The following is a 21,992-nucleotide window of genomic DNA, read 5'->3' on the forward strand; positions in this document are numbered from 1 at the left end:
TGAAGCTCATGCTTAACCAAAATATAGTGGAGAACTTTCTCCCTTCCTAAGCAGGCTTTGCTCAAACATGTCCACTGAAAAAAATTTAAAAACTGTAGGAAATTGTTGAAAAAGAAGCAATCCACATAAATGTCCTGTCTAAATGAAATGTAAAAGCACCAGATTTGCAGAGGAAATCAAAGTCTGAAAAAGTAATTACCCTTGTTTAGATTAAACGCAAGACAGCATTTTAATAAACAAGCAAAACCTTTGGCTAACATCTTACTTCTCAGTCTTTCTCTTACTTTATGTTTAAAATTAGTTATATTTTCTCCTCAGATCCATAATCCCCAATAAATTAACCTGTCCAAATTGCACATGTACAGGATAAAACCATAGCTTTGATTTTGATTACTTTGCTTATGGTTGCAATTTAGGTAGCCCTGATTCCAGCCATCGTTGTTTCTGTGGACCTGAGCATGTTTCAATTGCGGAGAAAATCTCAGTTCTTACATGGATCTAGTTAGGTTTTTGGCTGCAAACATATAAACATATCTCTTTTTTTTGTTGACAAATTACCTAAAAACATAATTTTGCAAGTACGGTGCTGTTTATGGCATATTGTTGCTCTTTTATAGGGAGCATGGACTTGCACTGTTGTAAGCTGGAAGATATTACTTGTGAGTGGGAGTGGTTTTATTTGTAAATTCAATTCTCAAACATTCAACAGAACTACAGGAAACATTGCATTAACTGAACTATTGCATAGAGACAGCAAAACTGACACTGTTAAAGTCATGAAACTTCTTAGAACCCCAGAAATCAGCAATTTGACTTCTGTCTCTTATGAAATATACTTAATATAACTAGCTTATTAGCAAAAATACCTTCCTCACTGATCTAGTACTAGATAGACACTAAATAGACTTCATATGACACTAAAACATCATTACACTTTACTGGCAGTTCTTAGCATTAAAACAGAAAAAAATAATGCTAAAAAATGAGTTGTGATAGAATTTGAAATGAAAATGGAGAACAGCATCATTCAAAGGCACAGGGTCTCACCTTCCCTGCTTCCAGGGAACCTTCAACAGGAGTACAGAAGTACATGGCTAATGTGATAGGAGATAAAGATGTATCCAACCCACATTGCTACAGCTGTCGGATATCAGGATTAAAGTAGGTGAAAAATAAAGAAGATTTATAATATTTCAAATTTAGATTATTAAACAAAAAGGTAATTCTTACTTTTAATTTGACTATGTAGTCATGATCAACTGGTAGTGCATTGCTGTGCTAACAGCTGACAAACTGATTCTGAAGACAAGTTTTAGTACAGCCCTTTAAAATAATCTTTAAGAATATCACACAACACATGTATGAAAATTATAGCACATGTAGAAAAAATGGGTTATAAATCATTGAATCTTACGAAAGCAAGATGCTTGTTGACACAGGCACAAGAAAAAATGTATCTGAAGGTGCTATTACTCCACTTACATATCCTCATGCTCTCATGCATGCAATTTAGAAGCATAAATATAACTTTGGAGGATCTGTTTTTCAAGTAGTCTGGAGCTTCTGGATTTCTGGAAACCAGGCCTTTAAAAATGTGGGATTCTTTCCACACACCCTTCTGGAAAGTTCATTCTTCCTAATTCAAAAACCGCAGCAGCCAGTGCCTTATGGATTTGCATGACAGCGCTTCTCTGTCTCTCTCCTCCTCAGACTTTGTCATTTTTGGACTTGAATAGTGCAGCATACTGTTGCCTGACTCCTCAGTGGGATATTTTTCTCCCTGCCCAGTCTTTCCAGAGTCCCACTACTAAAGCCAATACAGTATCTTTTTTTTTTTGGGGAGGGGAGGAGATAGGGGATAAGGGGAACATTCTCCACAAACTCCAGCCTATTAAGTTTTTCTTGGACTTCCTCTGATTTCTTTTATGTAGAGCTGTCATCAACACTTGCTAAGTTACAACACCCTAAAGACTCACACAGTGAATTGTTTTTTCTGTAAATGCAGACACATGCACTGCTTGTGTACACCTTCATGCAGACACCTAAATACCTATGTGTACCTACACAAAATTCATCAAAATGTATAGTAGTGAAGGAAATTCCTGTATAATGTTCTTTTTGAAGTTCTTTGGTCAAGAACTGTGAACTGTTACATGAGGAGACTGGAATATATGCCCACACCTGTTAAGTAAGTGGGAAGTAGTGTCATCTAGTGGTTAGCTCAAAGCTAAAGGGGACAGGAGCTGTAATTCAGCACATAGTAAGCAACATTTTTAATTATTGCATTGTTATACTGTGCACCTTAGAGGAAATAAGTGTTACCTATTATATCTCATTGATTCAGCTAGAAAACAGAGAAAAGTAAATCCAGTTGCAGAAATATCAGAACTAAGTAAACTGTTAAGATGGACATTTTCCTTTTCTGCATCCCATCTCACCTCATCAGTGTTTCCCTCTGATGATGCAGACTTCTTCAGAGCATAGGCCATATAGCACAGACCCATCCTCTTCTACATCATACAGTTCAAAACCTACTGTAGCAGAATGCTGGCACACTACCATATAAAGAAGTACATTAATTTATTGCTGAGACATACTAACTGAAGTTTATTCAGTAGTTTCCAAAAATATGAGTTGGCAAGTCTTTCTACATCTAGTAACACCTTATAAGACGGAATTTGTTTAAAAGATGGTTCTTATTCTTTCCTCTTCTGACAACATGACTTTTAGAAATAGTATCCTCATACAGTCTGAAATACTTTTAGCATCACTTCTAGTTGCAGGAAAAGGTAGCGTATGTGCTTACAAGTGAAGGAAGTGGTGGTGTTAAGCATGTACTTAAGGCTAAGTGTGTGATTAATTTCTCTGTAGATTTGGGTTTTATAATATGAATGGAGTACTCTATCTGCTCTTCTATTTTTGTTGGAAGACTTAAAGGTGTCATTTGCAGATATTTCTTACATAAAAATAACACTGTAGTGTTAACATAAAAGCTGACTTATACCTGGCTGCCACAGTACTGGTTTAAGTGTTTGCTTATGGAATCTTAATTAGTTTTACCCGTAACAGTTTCATCTACTGAGATGAAAGAAACAAAAATCTACTGAAACTGTTGAATGAAAGGCTAACCATATTAGAAAGGAGCAGTTATAAACAGGACTCTTCCAGCTGCCCTTGCTAATAGGCAATTCTAAAATAACAGTGATGTGTGTCTTAAGTTTCTGCTAACAAAGCTGATTTCTGACCAGAAGGCTAGAGTATTCTTTTTCATCTATTAAGCCCTGAAAGTGACAGTTCTTCTTCATATCCCCAATATTTCCTTTTCAGCTCACCAAGGCCAAAATGTCATCTTTTCTTGTAAAACAAAAAATCAAAGCCAAATGGTTAAAATGCAAAGTTTTGGTTAAACAAACAGTCAGTATTTCAGTGGTTTTATCTGCAGCCTGCAGAGCAACTAAACAAAGCCAAGATATTGTCCATCTCTTTGACAGACAAAGAGCCTCAGAGGTCCAGAATGACATGCCCGGGGCTGGCACGTGATTAGAGTAATTAAATTAAATAGCAGGAAACATGTTTTCCATATGCCATTGCCTGGCCACACACAAACTGTAACAGTAAATCTTTTATATTACATTGGTTCAGGGAAATGTATAACCATTCTAAAAATGCATGATGCCCACAAAAATAAAGGGAATATAGTAGAATATTCAACAGGCTCCCCAGGTTTGGTCACCCGTCTAAAGTGCCAAAGAAGTTCATTCCATATTTATTTATTACTAAAGGTGCAGCCTAAAAATGCCCTGAGCATGTGAACATTCCAGATATGTTACTGGATTTACAGTGGAGGGTAGTGCTGATGCTCCAAATCAGGGGGGAAAAAAATCCTCCCAGTAAAGTAAAGAGAAACATTTTGGTTATCTTCCACACTGAGATCCTAGAATACTCCTGTCAGTCTTTTACAAGAGTTGGGCAAGCTGTACATATTCAAAGCACGTATTAAAAAGTATTTTTTGTTTCAGTTCTATTTTCCACAGCTTGATACACAATTTTCCACAATTGACACACAATTTGAGTATCAACTCAAATTTCTCTGTTTTCATGGTCAGTTGTTAGGAAAACCAACATGTTTATCCATGCTATAATATAATCAGAAGAATTGCTAGTCAGTGGGATGATCTGTCATTCTTGAATTTACTTGTCACTACACTATTAAGATCAACTGGAACATTTGCTCATCTATTTCCAACTCATCTTTCAGTGATTGATGATGCCAAATCAAATCTCTGGTATTTCTGTTGTGTAAAGATTTTGTACAATAGTGAAAAGGCGGCAAATCGGTTTGGAAGAAGCTCTCAATTAATGAGGACACATTTAAATGCCCAATCCTTGGGATTCTTATGAGATGACATACAGAACACTTCCTATAAATGAGAAACTCTGAAGACTGCAAAATACTCTTAATATGAAGATATTAAGAATTCAGAAAAAACCATTGCAGCAACTGAAAAGATGTCCATTGAAGGTAAATAAAAAATGGAACTTGCCCTTTTCTGATGAAATATATATTGGATAATTTCATTAGCATTTAAGATATTCCATCTTCCTTTTATCTGTCTCCTTGACCCAGAAAACTCGGAGATGAAACAATGGCAACTTCAGTTTTTCTGATTTCAGATCCATCCCTGAGCTATGGTGTTAAGTTTATTAATTGATTCTGTTCAATTAAATCAAAAGAAGAGCATACAGCTGGAAAAGTAAGTGTCAATTTATTTTTGAAAAGTAGTGTAAAAGACGGTAAAACATTGATACTCTTGGTTCAATCTTTAGCAGTTATGGTATTTCTCAAGTTATTAAAGTATGATTCAAGATGTAGTCAGTACGTAGAATAAGAAATCAAGACTTTTTTCTTCTATTCCTTTGAATGCTTTCTTGAGTAACTAATCTCCATTCTTTGATCAGGAAAATTTGCGTTTAGCAGTGAATCTAGTTAAAGGAGACTACAATGACAGAACAGCAAAGACTAACAACTCTTTTTGGTAGTAGCTGAGAGGGCTCTTTTTTTAAACCTTTCTTTAACTGTCTGAACTTTTCTATTTCCCCCTGAAAGGATAGGTGCACTTCAACTCAAATTATTTAGCCTGAACTTTCTATACAGTGGGTTAAACCAGCCAGTTAGAAGGCAAAGAAGTTAATCCCTCGAACCATGCTGTCTTCTGAGAACAAGGACAATGGAAAAACTACTTTGTAGCAGGTAGAAATCTGGAGCCTCTGGCTGAAGTAATGTCATCATTCCCAGGAGAGGACAGAGTTGCTCTCTGAGCCAAGAAGGGCTCTCAAGCCCAAGGACCAGATGTCTGTAACATGTTCCACTGCTGCTGCTTTACCTCCTCTATCTCCCATCAGCATTCCTCACCATGCCATCCCACAGCATCACCCAAGAGAGGAAGACACCCCTGCATCTGCCCTCCTTGCTCCACAACTGGCCTTTGGCCTCCTGCCACTGCACCTTCCCTGCCAGGAGCCAACCCCACCAGGGCTTGGCCGAGCACATGTGTGAAGCAGTGGTAGCTAAAGGCTAACAGCCCCTCCCAAGAGGATCTCTTACATCTTCTGATTGCCAGAAATGAGACAAATCTGGGAAAACTGCCAGAGTTCTGGGCTGGTACACCATGAGACACCTACATGGATAGGCACAGGAGGGAGAAAGAGGCTGGAAAAGCTTCTGGGTAGGAGTTAATCACTGAAGGGGAAAAACACTGTGGTAGATTTGAATATGATTTTTCTTCTGATTTTGCAGCTCTGCCTTTACCTTTTGGTGCTTTTGCAGCATTACCCTTTTTAGGGACACAAGCTTTATGCTGTAAGGAGCCTCCACCCCTGTGAACCACCACAGCTGCTTCAAGTGGCATAGAGGACGCAAGGCCTATAGAGAGAACTTGGCAGCATTTCTTTGCTCTTATAATGCTATCCTGTACTTAGACCTATGACAGCACAAGGAATCCAGTCCAGCGGCTTCTGCCAACATCAAAGAAACTCAGTTTTGCCCTTGGAGATGCCCTTGGTGAACTACTCAAATCAAAGGGCTTGTACAGTTTCATTTTTCCTGTTCTAGTTCTTATTCCTTGTTCCAAAGAACTGCTGTAAGCCTTGAGTACCTCCTCCAGCACAGCACTTCTCAGAAGCTACACAACACAGGGAGAGAACATAGCACCAGTTGTTCACTGCTGATGCCACAGCACTGTAACAGAGATCTTTGGAGAAGGCAATGCCTGAGGAGTAAGTCTGGTTTCTAATAGGAGTCAAGTTGTGAGACTATTTTCCAGCTTCTCCTTTTGCACAGAGTATCTCTGCTGTGCAGTCAGCTGCGTGGCTTAAAATCTCCTTGTTTTGTGAGGCCCAAATTCTTAGTTCAATGGATGAACTTTTTAACACAGAAGAGAAAAAATACATATATACGGGGGGAGGGGAGAGGGGGGGAGAGGGAGGGAGGGAGGGAGAGAGAGAGAGAAAGACCTTCCTGACATCAATTTCTGTTTCATTTACAGGATTCTGCAGGTTTAATGCAACTGATCTCAGTGGAATTGTGTCCCTACTTTCCAAATCCTCCTCCAGTTATAAACCCCTCACCAGAAATGTCTCTTCAATACTGAGCATATGTATTAAAGCAGAAGAAAGAAAAAAATAGGAAATGTCTGAACTTCACGAACAGGAAGTTGCTATGCATCCAACATTGACTGCCCTGTCTTGTGATTTCCTTAAGTACTAGCTGAAGTAATCATGCAGTAGACACAGTAGAGCTGACCCTGGTAAGACAGCTTAGTAAAGAACTTGGTAAAGATCCTGATCCTGGTAAAGGGTTTCAAAACTTTTTCTTATCTAATGTATCAAACCCAGTCTAAGTACCTGTCTCTAAGTTCAAATTCAGCCTTTTGGGATGGCACTAACTGTACAGTTGGCCACGTCAGTAAGACAGAGAACCAAACACTCACTTTTATCACTGATCGGCCAAGTTTCACAGTATCGTTTCAAACGTCAATGATCCATTTACTTGTGGCCTCTAGGATTGGGTACTGATGACCAAAATTATGAAGGAAACTGTTGTGGAACTGTTGTGTTGTGGAACTGTTTCTCAGTTGTGACCACCTGCATCTCACCTTTACAGTAACAGCTTCACAGATGCTGTACTCCTGTGGGTGTGACACCCCACTGGGCTGAGCCCACTGCCTCCTCTCTGACCCAGTGCGTTCCAGGCCAACGGATTTCACAGCCTGAAAGCATTTTGTAGGCCACTAAAAGAAGAACTTGAAAATTTAAATGACTTAATGGGCTTTGAGTAATTTTCTTTCATTAAAAGATGGAGGGAAAGGGCCACAGAGGTGAAAGAAAGGATTACCTCTTTTACAGGAGGGTAAAAGCTACTATAACAGTGACTTATAATGGTATCTAACTTGAAAGCAGTCAATGGACTTGGGAAAAGGAGCAGCCTCCCTGGTTAGTGCATTATCCATCAACACAGGTAAGTAAGAGGCCCCATGCTAATTCTCAGCCTCTCACTGCAGGAACAAATCTTGCTCCTGTTCCTTTTTTCTTGCTGGTCCTGAGCTGCCTGTGTTTCTGTTCTCAGAGCCTGCTTGAGAAGGGATGGAGATTGTTATGAAAAAAATTGCTCACACAGCACAAAGAGTAATGCTGTGCATATTTTAGCTGAATAATCAGCGTCCTTAGTGAGACCTAATTACCTGCAGAAAGGCCCAAATCAGAGCTATGGATTTCAGGTGTCCCTGGACTGAACCTGGGCTGATGGCACCTGTATTCAGCATTCCCATTTTCATTTCTGTCAGAAATGGTAGAACATTTGAAACTCTCTGTAGAGTCAGTAGCTTCAGAAAACTGAAATATATGCAGAAACGTATGGAAAACTATGACAAAAGACCTCTACAAATTTAGGTAAATAGTGAAATCCAAGAAGTTCTAGAAATTGAGGAAGATGCCAAGAGATGTGTAGTTGGGTTTAGGTGCCTTCGATACCCTAAGACAAGGTGGCAAAATGGCTGAGAAATGAGGGAAACCAGTCACCACCTGTCCCTGTGTGCAGTCAAGTAGCTGAGTGATGGAATTATGGTCTCTGATGTGTAGTAACTTTTCAGCTTCTATTTTCAGCAAAGCAAGATCTCGGAGAACAAGCCTGAGAAGAAGCTGGTCACAGTAGCTGTCCCTCTGTACACAGCAGGAGAGCATTTCCCAACAGTGTTTCTGCCCTGTGCTCCTTCTGGGTCTGTTCAGTAACAGAGATCTGCTTTAAAAATCTGCAGGCTGCCACCTAAAAACTATCCCATTGCTCTTATTGATGGGTGCAAAAGGAAAAGACTAAGGAAGGAGCCTGAATGAGACTGAATCCTCCATGCTGTACTAGCTGCTTTACAGAGAACCTGAGCAAAGCCTTCTTAAGCCCTTGCTGTTGCTGCATTGCTGCAATCTCACAGCTGTAATTTTCACAAGCCCCTTTGCTGAGGAAATACAGGCACTATGAACAGAAACACCTCCTTGTTCTCCTGGGGCTCCAAGGGTCACAGGCCAGAACATGAGAGGAGACAGATTATGCACTGCTTTCTGCATTAGAGCACCTATGTCTCCAAGGCATTTGGGCTGAGCTGCACCTCCAGGGCATTAAACAATGTAGCTTTATGAAGATTTAGCCAACAATATACTGAGCAGTGCATTAACTCACTCTCACATTTTAAAGGAAGCAGAAAAATGAAAACTTGTGCATGTGCACATACTAATGTCTAACTGTGAGAAAGACGTTCAGAGGTCAAACAGAATTCTTCCCAAAATGAAGCATTTAAAGAAGCAACTTTCCAAGAACACATAATCCTCTTCAATGACAATATTAATGAAACTCTATGCTGTAGGATACAGGAAATGATAAATTGCCCAAAGTTATATAAGTAGTATCATCTGTCATAATGCGCAGTGATAATTACTGGGATATAGACTTGGAGGCTTTCAATTCATGCTAGTTATGTAGCCCCGATTAAGGAATTTTGCCTAGTGTTACCCCAGTTGTCTCCTGACATTCTGCTTTCTCTGAAAAATGGGAGCAATGAAAAGAGTATCAAGGCGCTATATCCTAAGTATTTGAAAGAGGGAAAGAAGCATAAAATCTCTTGGATCTAAAAATAAAGCAGTGTCAACATTAGTCCATGAAGGTATCGACAAAAATTAGGTAATTTTGTTACATTGTAATGCTACATGGTAAGGCAGACAATTCAGTTAACAAGTTTTAAGATAAAATAAGTGTTATTGCCTTCTGTAACTGGAAGTTTAAAATAGAAGACAAAAAGAATGAATAATAAACAATAAATATTGGCAATTATTACGATTAATAGATTTGAGGCTTTCTTAAGAAAAAAAAAAGGATAATTTTCCCATCCAACTGGGGATGTGAAAGTATAGTTACTTGGGAAAGAATAATTACTTGGAATCATTCACATTATCATACACTTTCACATAGAATTAGCATACAAAAAAGAATTATTCTTCCTGTAACACAGTTTTTAAAGACCACATTAGAAACTTGATAGAAATGAACAGGTTCTTAGGAATAAGGCTGAGAACAAACAGGCTAAATATTCAGAGGCTTCCCTGCATGTAGATAAATGAAAAATTTTCACAAAAAAAAATCCAGCTACACAGCACTCCACCTCCTCGCTCCATCTACACTGGGTTTGATTCCAGAAATCAGAGCCAGCTTGTGTTGTGTAGGAGTTATAGTGGGTCTGTGCACTCACAGACTTGAGGAAGGGCAGGAAGGTGCAAGGTTAGTGTCTCTTACTGGCTGCAAAGTTAAAGGAAACAGCTAAGGCAGTCTACAAAAAAAGAGATGAATTGAGCTAAGACTGCAGTGGCAATCTAATTTAGGAGGGAGGAGTGGGGAGGGCAGGTTTATTTATAAAACTGACATTGTTCAAAACTTACATTTCTATTTATTCTGCCCTTCACAGCACTTCTCAAGGCCAAAAATGCTGTAACCATCCTGGAAGGATCAAGTGTACAGAGGGATACTTTTAACACCATATCCTCCAAACCATGTCACTCATATTTCAGGGCTCTGTACCGTTAACAGTCAACACCGTTATTTCAAGACAGCTACGGAAAATAAAGTAAAACAAATGCAACAAAGACTCCACAACCACATTCAAAACACCTTATTCAGTTAATTAAGGCACTGGATCACTTACAAGTAAGTACCTGGTCTGCCAAAACAACTCTAGTGACTAAGGCCCCCATTATCACAGCAAATCACATTGCTGAATGATTTCAAGTTACTAAGGGGACTCCTTTCAACTCTCAGCTGCTGCCTAAGTAATCCTTGGGTGGCTGAAGCAGATGTGCGTGCCCACAGGTTGCCAGGGAAGTTGTCCTGTACAGGCTACATGAGTTATGGGGCAACAATCAAAACAAGCAGGGGTGTGACACTCACGCTCAGCAAATGGGAACAAGAAACTGGGACATGCCTAAAGGATGCACCTTCCCAGTCCAGTGTGCATCAGGGGGAGCATGGCTGAGGAACCCAGATTTTCCACTGGCTATGCAGTTTCCATTAATCCTATTTTTTTAACCTTTAAATTTTAATTCAAGTTAGGCTGAATTAGGGGAAAAAAACAAAACAAAACAAAAAACAAAAAACAAAACAAAAACAAAAACAAACAAAAAAATCAAACAAAAAAAACAACAAAACCAAAAAAAAAAAACCACCCCAAAAAACCCCACCAAAACAAAACAAAACAAAACAAAACAACCAAAAAACCCCCCAAAACACAAAAAAAACCCCAAAACAAACAAAAAACCCCCAACCAAACAAATGCAAAGCACAAAGCCTATCAAATATAGCAGTAAAATTCCACAAAAATAACTTATATTATTGCTCTAGCCCAGAGAAGATAATTTCATCCACGCTCTTCTTCTGTTTGCCTAACCAGAAATTCAGCAGATGGTGTTCTAAACTATATTCTTCCACCGAGAAATGAGGTTCAGAAGCTCCATTACCACCCAGATGATGGGAACTGCATAAGGAAATCAGAAACTAAACAAATAAATGAAAATCAAACAAACATTTCTTAAGTGGATAAGTAGGACATGCTGCTAGCAGGACAGAATACAATAAGGAAATTAACTTGGCTTAGCTAATTTTGGCTGCAAATTGTGAAGTGTTCATAAGGGGGAGAAATAAGTAAACATTTTTAGATTGCTAGTTGGGACTAGTGTTTATAGGTTTTTACCTCAGAATTCCAGTGAAGATAAAAACAGGGTATAGTTGGCTTAAGTAACATGGAGTAAGTCTTAGTGATCTTGATGATAATGAAGATGGAATGAAGATAGTGAACAAATGAGTGGTGGTAGGGTCTGAAGTGCTCCATGAGGCATTCAGCTTTTAATCCTATTCCGTTGATGCCAGAAGATGAAAAAAAGGCCGATGTTACAGTATCTACATTCCAGTAATGTGTGTCTGAGTATGTAAATATTATGATGGATTTTCCTTCATTTATTAGCAGTTACTTCTAAATTGTCAGCTATCAGCTATACTGGCTTTATTTTTTGGACAACGGGACAGAATAAACATATATTGTTAAAAAGAAAAAAGAGATGCACATCATTCTGGGAAGAAAATAAGGCATGTGATTGTATTTTATTATGATTATTTTCTTCATTATGGGTGCTTTGATGCCTGGTAAATAATTTAGAAATAAGTCTAGGTGCAGTCTCCAACACAGGAATCTTGTAAATTGAAAACATTTATGGCTGCTCTTCTAATTATAATACAGGTATTCAAACAAAAGGGCACTAAATAAAATCCCTGTTATGAAAGCATGATTTACTTAAAGACATGAGATTCTAAATATACTATAAACAATAAGGCAAGCAATACAATGTTATACTGTTAATGCTTGTTTTAAGATTTCCTCAGCTAAAACTTGGCCTTTTATCTATTTTGAGGGGTTGTATTACTGATGAAACATCACACTGCTGCTATAGCAGTGAAAATAACTGAATTTGATTTACAGAACTATTTATTATTACATACTTATGTTGTTGAAACACAGATTTTACTTTAGTTAGTTATACCAGAATCAAAGCTGCACAGAGCATTTGGAAATGAAATGAACAGTTACAAGAACTACAGTGCAATAGTTTTCCGAACTCTTCTGGTAGTAATAATTCATGTACTGTAGCAAGAGGGATTGTTATGCAGTACAAGCTCTCTCTCTGCAGATCCTTAGCAAAGTTCAGGAAATGTCACAGAGTTATTTAACATCTACATGGAATTCCTCTAGATTGGGACCTCACTGTCTCATGCAATTGCTTTAAAGTCTGCCAAGTTCATGGATTCCCTCTCTCTCAGCATATTTACAGGTGGACTTTAGTTTTGCAAAGGTCTTGATGAATACCAAAGTGATCAGTACAAGCACATTTTCAGATAAGGGGTCTAGGCAGGTTTTAGAAATGTCATGTAAATTATTAGAGTTCATCTGAATTTTGGATACTAAGAAGCTGAGGAACTGGGATTCACTTTTACCTTTCCTATATGGTATGATCATACATTCAAGACAGATGCCATGATGGGAAAATGAGCATGCATCAATACTATTCCACATTCACTAAAACTTATAATGGCTGATGTAGGATAAAACAGAAGACCAAAAAGAAAGACTTTGTGTAATTATTGTAAGAATACTGTAATAAAAAACCTTGCTCCTGAAAGTTTAAATTGTTTCAACAACGTGTAGCAAACATATCTGATTATACAAAGCAAAAACACCACTAGGTTACCAAATTTACACAAAGTCAAATCTCTGGAAGGGGATCTTTTAAAAAAAAACTTTATTTGAGAAAGGAAGAGACTTATATCAGAAGGCAAAAAAAAGGGAACATACAAACAGAATATATTTACAACACAAAATGAGATCACCTCTAACGGTGTAAATTATAATAAATACAGTAGATTTAAAATGTAAGAGACAATCAATTAGAAATGTGGTTGTTTAAACCCAGTTTTCCTTTTCACTGGTTCCAGGTAGTTTCTCTTATTTTAATTTTATCCAAATTTGAAAGATTCTGAAATTAAAGTACACTAATGTATTGGGGTTTCTCACCTGCATGACGTTATAAAAATATCTTTTGTCTTCTGTGAATACATGTCTTTGAAGTGATATTGTACAAAACTCTTCTCAATCGCAAATTTCTCCCAAATGTATTTTAAAAGATGCACTATCCCTTTTTGATGAAGCTGAAGTCAGATTTCAAAGAAAATTTAAAATATGCAGGGAATCACACGTAATTTTATTTTTATAGCCTTCACTTTTTTGAATGTAAATGTAATTTTTTTCATCCAGGATGGAGAAAGATTTCTGTTCAAATATGAAGAACACATAAAAATCACCTGCTTTTTTCTCAATTAAATCTTTTTCTATCTATTGAGGCTTTTTATGTTAACAGCAACTATTTAGTCCTTTGTTTGGAGACCTTCTAGGAAAAAGGATAATGTATCTTTAGAAGTAGCAACATTTTAAAAGAGATTGAATAGTATTAGCACATAATGTAAACAACACATGCTAATAACATATTTGAGAACAATTTCTACATTTGGCAAAACAACTATCTCTTTTGAAACCAGATACTGCACCTTAAAATACCTCAGCTTTAGAAATATAAATATTTTTAATAGAAAAAAAACCTGACAAGGAGTCCAGGTCAGTTTGGGATTATCCATATTAAAGGGGATCTTAATACAATGAATCTTTAACTAGCTTAACAAAAGTAAACCTATAAAACAAGGTAAACATATCAAAAGGGAATATGAAGGAAATGTTTCACTGGAAAGCTTCCTTAACAATTTCCCTACTCGCTTTGTTATTTTCTTTGACAATAAATCAATTCATAGAGTGCCTTTAAAAACAGAGGGAGCGCTGCCCCGTCCCCCCTGCCCTGCATTCCTCAGCACATGAATCACTTGGGCTTCCTGTTTCCATAAGGCATTTCCTGCCCCCCCTCCCAAAATCACTTTTCTGCAGGAGAACAGCAGGGACCTGACAAAGTATCGACTTAAATAAACAGGGCCTTGCACTGCACCCAGCCTTGCTCTGCCGGCTGTGAGGGATGGACCGGGATGCAGCTCGCGGGCTGCACACACGACTGTGCCTTTCAACTTCCCCTAAAGCTCCCAGACAAGCTGAACCTGCCTTCTGTCAAGGTGGCATTTCATGCACAGTTGTTGTTTTAGGATTTGTCCATGAGACTCCATGGTAAAGGTTATGAGATATTGTACAATTAGTCTTCATTAAAAAAAACCCCACCAAACAAGTGATTGGATATCAGATGATAACGAAAATAGTTCTGTGCTTTTCGTGCAAATAACTGACTGGAACCTAATGCCGCATTTTGCTTCTCACCGGTACTTGCATCTGCTGCATTTAAGGATGTCTCTGTGGACATTATTGCCAAAAAAGACAGAATGAAAAATTAACCAAGCAGTGCAAAAAAGAAAACAATGCAATTTTAAAACAGTGCCTTGCCTTGCCTTGCCTCTTTATATCCACCTTGTACTTTTCTCTAAATTAAACTTTATACACCAGCCTGAGACCACCAAGATAGCAGTCAGTACCTGTCTACTGGGGAAAAGAATACCCTAACATTAACAGTGTTCAAGACTACAGTATGATACAATATATACAGACAGCTGAAAGCAGAAGTCAGAGGATTCAAAATCAGAAGAATGTTTCATCAATCAGGTCTGGAAACTAATTCCATCAACTGCTGATCTCAACAGGCTAGGTGATATGAGTTCTCTTTCACTAGGACTAAGCGATGTAAGTTAATTCTGGGCTAATACAATTATCTATCAGCTATTACTCAAAGATTTATGTAGAATAATTGATTGCAACAGATATTTTCTCAATTAGTGGCCATAAGGATGAGCTTCACTATGTTTTCAAGTGTACATACAACACTTCTGCATTTGTTAAATTCTTTGAACAGTAAATCAGGATTTGCTAGCTCAGTGAATCAAAACACAGTTGCTTATCAAAGCCTAGGAAACACATGTGATGTTCAGATAATAACCTTAATTACAAATCCTGGAGCTAAATCTTTGCCTATTACCTGTTGCATAAAAGCAGCTTGCTCCCCAGATTCCATTTGCTGGGTTTGAACATCCTCATCACTGTCCAGTGGCTCCTCTTTGACTTTCACAGCCCCCACCTGCTGTCCTATTCTGTCATCCACACCAGCACTGCTGCTCTCAGCCCTAACGCTGGCACCGCTGGTGGGAGCTCGCTCTTCCTGCATTGAGTGATCTCCATGAAGTTCTTCTTCAGCTTCCTCCAGGTGATTGCCAGGCTGCTTGAGCTGCTCAATGGACTTAGAGAGCATCTGTAAAGAGAAGAGGGAAACAAATACTGACTCCTTTCACTGATGCCAAACACCAAGAAGTACTAGATCTGCAGGGATGAAATTAAAGTGTCCACAGCAAACCCATGTGGCCATACACTGTCAAAATGCTGATGTATCTGGAAAAAAGGACAAAAGCCCCTAAGCAAAAGGCCACTTTTTTGTCCTGCAGCAGAAAATACCATGTTTATAGATAATGAAAAACATGACCCATCTGTTAGACTGTTACAGCTGGAAAACTAGAGAAAGTCGTCTTCCTTCTTCTTCTTCAAACACAAATGCAGAAATATAATTTTACAATTAATTACCCACAACACAAAATAATAAAGGAACACTAAGATAAGGGAACTACTAATCTGGTTAATATTTCGTTATAAGCAAATTAGAGAATTTTCACACAAACCTTTCTATCAAATAAAGTATGAAGGCACTGAAAGCCAACAAAGGAGAAGTGACAAAGAGCTGGTGTCAATACCCTGTCCTGTGACACATGAATACAAGCCTGTCTGTCCATGACTGGAAGGACTATAGCATTTGTGGTACATTGCACAGGTATCTCAATTCCAGCAATGATGATATAACAGAACTCCAAAGGCAACACCAGCTCTAGCCCAGTAACTGCCATTGTAAAACTCTCCGGATGCCTGAGCATCGCAATCATGTGCAGTTTGTGTTTTGCTGCTTAAGATGAAGCCAATGCGTTCCAAAATACTCCACATGTAGTCCAAAAACCTAAACTGAAAAAAATCCCCACTTTGTTGAAAGAGGCACAAATCAGACACATGAGAAAGAAGCTGAAAGGTCGAGTGAGTAACTATAATTTATTCAACTGGTCTACTCGATTTCAAGTAAATGCTGTTTTGTATCATCTAAGTCAAATACCCTGAGAGGGAAAAAAGCACCTTTTACCTTTACTCTTACATACTTCCCTCTTCCCTTCGTTTTAGCTACTGTTATATACTCAGTTACTGAGTACACAAATGGCTTCAGGATGTCTGTTTTTGTCACAAACCATGGACCATCCAGTTTCACAGCTTGCTAATGCATACAGAAAAATGACGGGTTGTCATGTAAACTGGGATCAACAAGCTGCAGCTGGATTTAGGAAATCCCATGAAGACAACAAGGAGAATTGAAAGATCAATTTATACAGTTCCAGTTCATGCTCTGATGCATATGCCTCACATCATTGGAGAGACAGATTCCTCAGAGGAAGTCTGTCTGGCCAATGTCACAGCAAACCCTCATTTCTGAGGTGTAATGGAAGTTTAGTGGTTTACTAAAAAGAAAGAAAGAAATAAAATCCCTCTTCATTACTGTCATAACTGGCAAATCACAACGTGAGTATCCTGCATGCTGCAGGTGGCACGCCCTAAAGTGGGCAATCCTTACTACTTCAGCTAATGCGGAGAGTCTCCTTTCATTACACAGTATCTGAAAAATTTCTCAGATCAAACCTATAAATCTTTTTCAGTTGTTTCTCAGGGGAGGACACTGACCGAGAAGGAACTAAAGCTAACTACATGTAATCAGCTCAGGTATGCTTCTTTCACTTATTATTATTATTATTATTATTATTATTATTATTATTATTATTATTATCATTAATTAGTTAACCATTTGTGGGGAACCCTTCCCCACTCCTCAAGGAGGAAGAGAAAGGCAGGTAAGGCTGCATGGCTGGCTGCAAGTGAGTAAATACAAGCTGAAACATCTGTGTGACAGATATGACAGATATATGTAGTTTATATGACAGATAATCATATAAACTATAAGAATCCCTGAGTCTGATCCATCTGTAAACCATTCTCTGTGCCAGTTACTTGACACCAGGTGGGTTTTTCTGCTGGGGAAGCCAAGAGAAAAGGAGTGCATACCCACAGCAAAGTTAAGACACACATTTAACTCATTACTGCTCTCCTTTTATGCTTTTTCACTTTTATGTCAGGCTCTTTCTTCTTCACACTGCTGTATGGGTACAGATCTGCTGCTGAGCTTTCTGAGGCAACACATGATGGACTGCAGTATAGAATCTATACATGCAGCACCTTCAGACACTTCTTGCATGCAATCAGTGAAGAGAAGAAGCACATGAAAGGGGGCTGCAGAGACTTAGAGTAGAATTTGTGTGCATTTCAATTTGCAGTGTTCCTGTTTCGGAGCCTTCTCCCATGCTGTGGAACTCAGCAGGTGATTTGCTCCAGATTTCAGCAAAAGGAGGAGATAAGCAAATTAAATTTTCTAAAACTCTGTGAAATGAAAGTCTTCATATATTTATTTACTCAACAGAGTTTTACAAGTGCATTTATATTACCTTCTTTACCACAAAATTTTATTAAAAACATCCTACCCACTGTGATTTTAACTAAGCCTTGGGCAAGGGGCTATGAGGCACTACAGTCACGTCTTCTCATATGATAGAGCATGATCAAATTGCATGGATGGCATGGGGGGAACACGACCCAAAACCTGAAAATCCCTTCTACTGCTCAGACTGCTAAGTCACAGCTGACTGCTTTCTCTGAATCACCACAATGCTTTCATATTTGTTGACGTTTTTTTTAAAGACAGCTTGGCCCCATCCTATTCCAGTTATTATATTAGTAGAATTATGGAACAGTTCTCGTAAGTCAGAAACATCTCATTTTAAATTATATCTCCTAGTGCTAGTACTGTATCTGGAGACTATGAAGGTGGCAGTTTAGAGTCAGTATTTCTATCTTCTCTATCTAAAGATGTGTTACACAACAGAAAATGTTCTGAATGGAACACTGCTCAGGTCCTTTCACTGAACAGCTGGATACTTCTGCTCACACTTAATGTTTAAACCTTTAACTTTAAACCCCCACTTGCCATTTTTTTCTTGACTTTATCTGTAGCTACATGGAGGACATTCTTCTAATTTTAATGCATCTTTTTTTTTTATTTTGAAAAAGTGATTGCTGAGTTTTAGTGGGATTATGTTTGAAAATAATAACAAAACCATAATTTAATTCCCTAAAAAAAAGAAGGGTTGCACATATTGGTTATATTTTATCAGTATACTTCACTGCTATCACCTATTCCAATACAAGTGGTCACTAAAAAAAAGTCTTCATGCTAATGTAACCTATATATTTTTAGCTTTTATCTTCAGGAAATTAAGCTATAAGGGATATGTATGAGTCAAAGTAAATAGTATCAGCAGGAGAGGAAGTCTTTACAGACATCAACTCCATTGTATAACTGCAAGAGTCCAATCAAAGAAAAAGACATCAAACATAACCTAATCTGCTTGGCTGTACAGAAAAAATGGAAGACTAAATAATCTGGACACTGCAATAGACCATTTTATACGTTCTTCAGCTGGAGCCCCTGCAGTTTCCTCCTTTGAAATTATATGCTCTTGTAAAATACAGTTTTAAATAGGATGTCTTTACAAAGACACAAAATCACGAAGTCCTGCAACAGGCAACCAACACATTTCCATCCTTAATTAATTGTTAATTTTAAATACATGGCAGTCATTTCTAAGAACTCATGTACATGCTTACAGAACACCTTTCTCCTTCTCTCCTATGGCAGTCAGATTACCAGCTATGTGTCTTGTACATACATTGTTAGCTGCACCGAAAACAACTTGCCACCTGATTCCTGTTGTCTCTGTTACTAACATAGTACCAATAGTCCTAAGGGATGTATTTATCTTTCAAAATCATTCTCCTGCATTATGGCTTAAACATTAGTTCTCTGAAAGGAGAAAATTCACTGGGCATTTTCCAGTTCCAAAAAGACAACAGTTTCTTTAATTTTGCCCAAATAATCCCCTGCTATTAGGAATATTTGAAAGAGTATCTCTCACCTACAGAAGTTGCTAGTCAGATCTGTAAGCTGCAAGGCCAAAACCTCAGTGTAATATGTTCAATGAAGCTAGATTGATTAACTACTGCTGAACTTTGTCTTCCACTTTCCATTAAATATCATTCAGAGAAGTGAGAGATTAATCTGCTGTTAACTGTATCTTTTCAATATTCCTACTGGCAATAAATGATAGTTCTATTTTTCCATCAACATAAATTTTTGTATTATTTTTCATTTTTTATTTAGAGATATTGGTAAACTAAAAAAGTACTAATGAATATTCATTTTCTGTCTATTTCTTTACCTCACAGGCTTTTCTGGTCACTGACTCCCTATACAGAGATGCTTTAAACCAACTGACATCCTAGAATAAAACTGAAATTCATGTGTGTCTTATATAAGTCTTAACATTATCCATATACCTCCCATAGTTTAGAGTACACTACCAACTTTCCCATAATTTTACCCTTTACTTCTCCAATACAGAGAATTTTACCATTGAAAACAAATTACCAAAATGCTATGAATACACAACTTCAGAACACAAATAGGGTTCCTGCCTTGATCAAAGAAAATCTTGGCCCCAGTGAAGACTTCAGCTTCAGTAGAGGTAGGTCTTATTCATCATACATGGCAAAAAATAACTTCTGAAGACAGATGGTTTTGTTCATTTACTCTTTACATTATGATTTCAGAGATTTTCTTGAACACAGACTTCTGCTAGGGGCTTTGCATTTAGATTAGTTAAATCAAAATCCTCACTTTTTCTGTAAGTGGCTGGGTCAAAGTTTTCTAGATACAGATATACACAATAATGTCAAGATTTTAAGGTTTTTTTATTGTAGTAGTGGTCTTTTGGTATCCAATTGCACTAATTTTAACTGGGGGGTTTGGACTTTGGTCTCCCTTTATTGAGCAGAATGAAGATCTGCAATGGTGATCAAAGGGTGTTATGAGGAAATAAGCTGTCATTTGGACAGAAGTATATTAAAGCTGACAATGGCAAAGCTGGTCTTCCCTAAGACAAGCTGAGTTCAGGTTACTTCACATTCATTATTAATTCTGGGACAAGGGTTTTTACCTACTTTTGGAAGAGATGTCAACATTTGCAGAATGTTTTCAGGTCAGTGTACTAGATCCCACAGGTATAAATGTCAGACTTCAGTGGAGACATATACCATTTCCCACATCAAAAGCCAGGCATCTGACAGCTGACCAGAAATAATCCATAGGGGATCTCCTCTTCGCCAGTAAGGACAGAGGCACATCTTTTGGCAATGATTTGTTTCTTTTCAGAATGTAAATGATCCAGGGGAATCCTTTACCTCTGACCTATATTAGATTTTGCTTGTTATCACCCTCACAGCAGCACTGGCTTGCTGCTGAAGTATAGTTTTTCCTTATAAAAAAGAAAAAAAAAAGTGCTTTTTTCTTAATACAAGATAAATACAAGAACAATGGGGTGAGGAAAAAGTGTTTTTCTTCCTCTTTTTATTGTTCCACCTGTAAGTCAGCTGAAGAGATCAGTCCAAAACCAGTTATCAGGGAGTGCTGACACATGCCCCATCATCTTAACTCAGGGCAAACACTCGAAATGTGGGTTCAGCTGAATACTAAAGACTTAAGTACTTGAAGACCTAAACATAAAAAATAAAATGTTAAGGGAAATTGGAAACAAAAAGAAGATATTAATTTGCTCTAAGATCTTGATCAACTAGCATTTCACACTTTTGACAGTTTTAAATGGTTCTGGTCTTTTATTACCAAAACTTTTAGGGTCCTTGAGTATTCCTTATTAAATGAAACCTATGCATTTTCCATGACTGAAAAGGCAGGAATTATACCTCTGCACAGATTTCTCTATACAGCCCATGAACAGAAGAGTAAAGGACAGAAAAACAGAAAAAAACAATTTCACATGTTCACTTGATACATGCCCAAATGTATCCTAAGAAATAAAATATTTGGTTGCTTTCCTACCTGGTCTAGAATATCCACTGTTTAAAGTTTCAAATAACTATACCCTGCTTTGCAGAGTTTGATTGTAAAGCTGTGCAAATTATGTAATGAAAAAAAAAAAAGCTGTGAATAGAGGCAAGTTTTAAAACTGAACAAAGTATATTCTACCATTCTAGCAGAGTTCAAAATCCTCCTCACAGGAGTTCAATCTGAACTTTTAGCTAAAAGGTTAAAGAAGATAGCTTTAAATTCACTATTTAAAAGCTACTCCATGATTTGATCTTTTTTCACTCTCTTGTCTATTGGCTACCCTTAAATTCCAGTTTATATAAACGAGGTTCTGTAAGTACATAAGGAAGCCCCCTGGCTTTCTATGTCCTTGCAGAGGACAGATACATGGTTAGAGCACTGATATTTTTCAGTACTATTCCTCAAAACGGTTCTTCCGATAATGGAGTAGAACCTAGATCCTACAAACTGTAAAGTCTGATAAACCACATCCATCCTCAGAAAACCCACTGCTTCTCTGGCTGCAACATGATATCATTCCTCCTCAGGCATTTGCTGCTCTGAGGAGTTACTGTGCTCCTGAAGAAGCCTGGTTGCTCTGGGAGTAGGAGTATAGGAGACCGAGAAGCTCTTGGGGAAAAAGTAGGTTACGGAGATTCAAGGCAGAGAGACACCCTAGGACAGACTTAAATTTACACTCTCTACATTTGTGCATAGCCTATACTGTAGAGAATAAA

The 21,992-nt window shown here is 37.8% G+C and overlaps 1 protein-coding gene across 10 annotated transcripts in view; it reads right to left on the reverse strand.

Moving 5' to 3' along the window:
• Positions 1 to 21,992, reverse strand: part of HDAC9 (histone deacetylase 9) — a 457,129-nt gene that overhangs the window by 173,536 nt on the left and 261,601 nt on the right. For 8 of the 10 annotated variants that reach the window (XM_066196204.1, XM_066196228.1, XM_066196196.1 and 5 more), the window contains one exon: positions 15,160 to 15,429. In XM_066196204.1, the coding sequence (XP_066052301.1) occupies positions 15,160 to 15,429 (270 nt within the window). Of the gene's footprint in view, positions 1 to 12,865; positions 15,430 to 21,992 lie in introns of those variants that run through there. The other 2 variants (XM_066196252.1, XM_066196244.1) reach the window with 1 other exon arrangement.

Source organism: Chamaea fasciata, unplaced genomic scaffold (genome assembly GCF_029207755.1).
Source record: "Chamaea fasciata isolate MVZ Bird 193981 ecotype frontalis unplaced genomic scaffold, bChaFas1.0.hap1 SCAF_1, whole genome shotgun sequence".
Taxonomy (NCBI): Eukaryota; Metazoa; Chordata; class Aves; order Passeriformes; family Sylviidae; genus Chamaea; species Chamaea fasciata.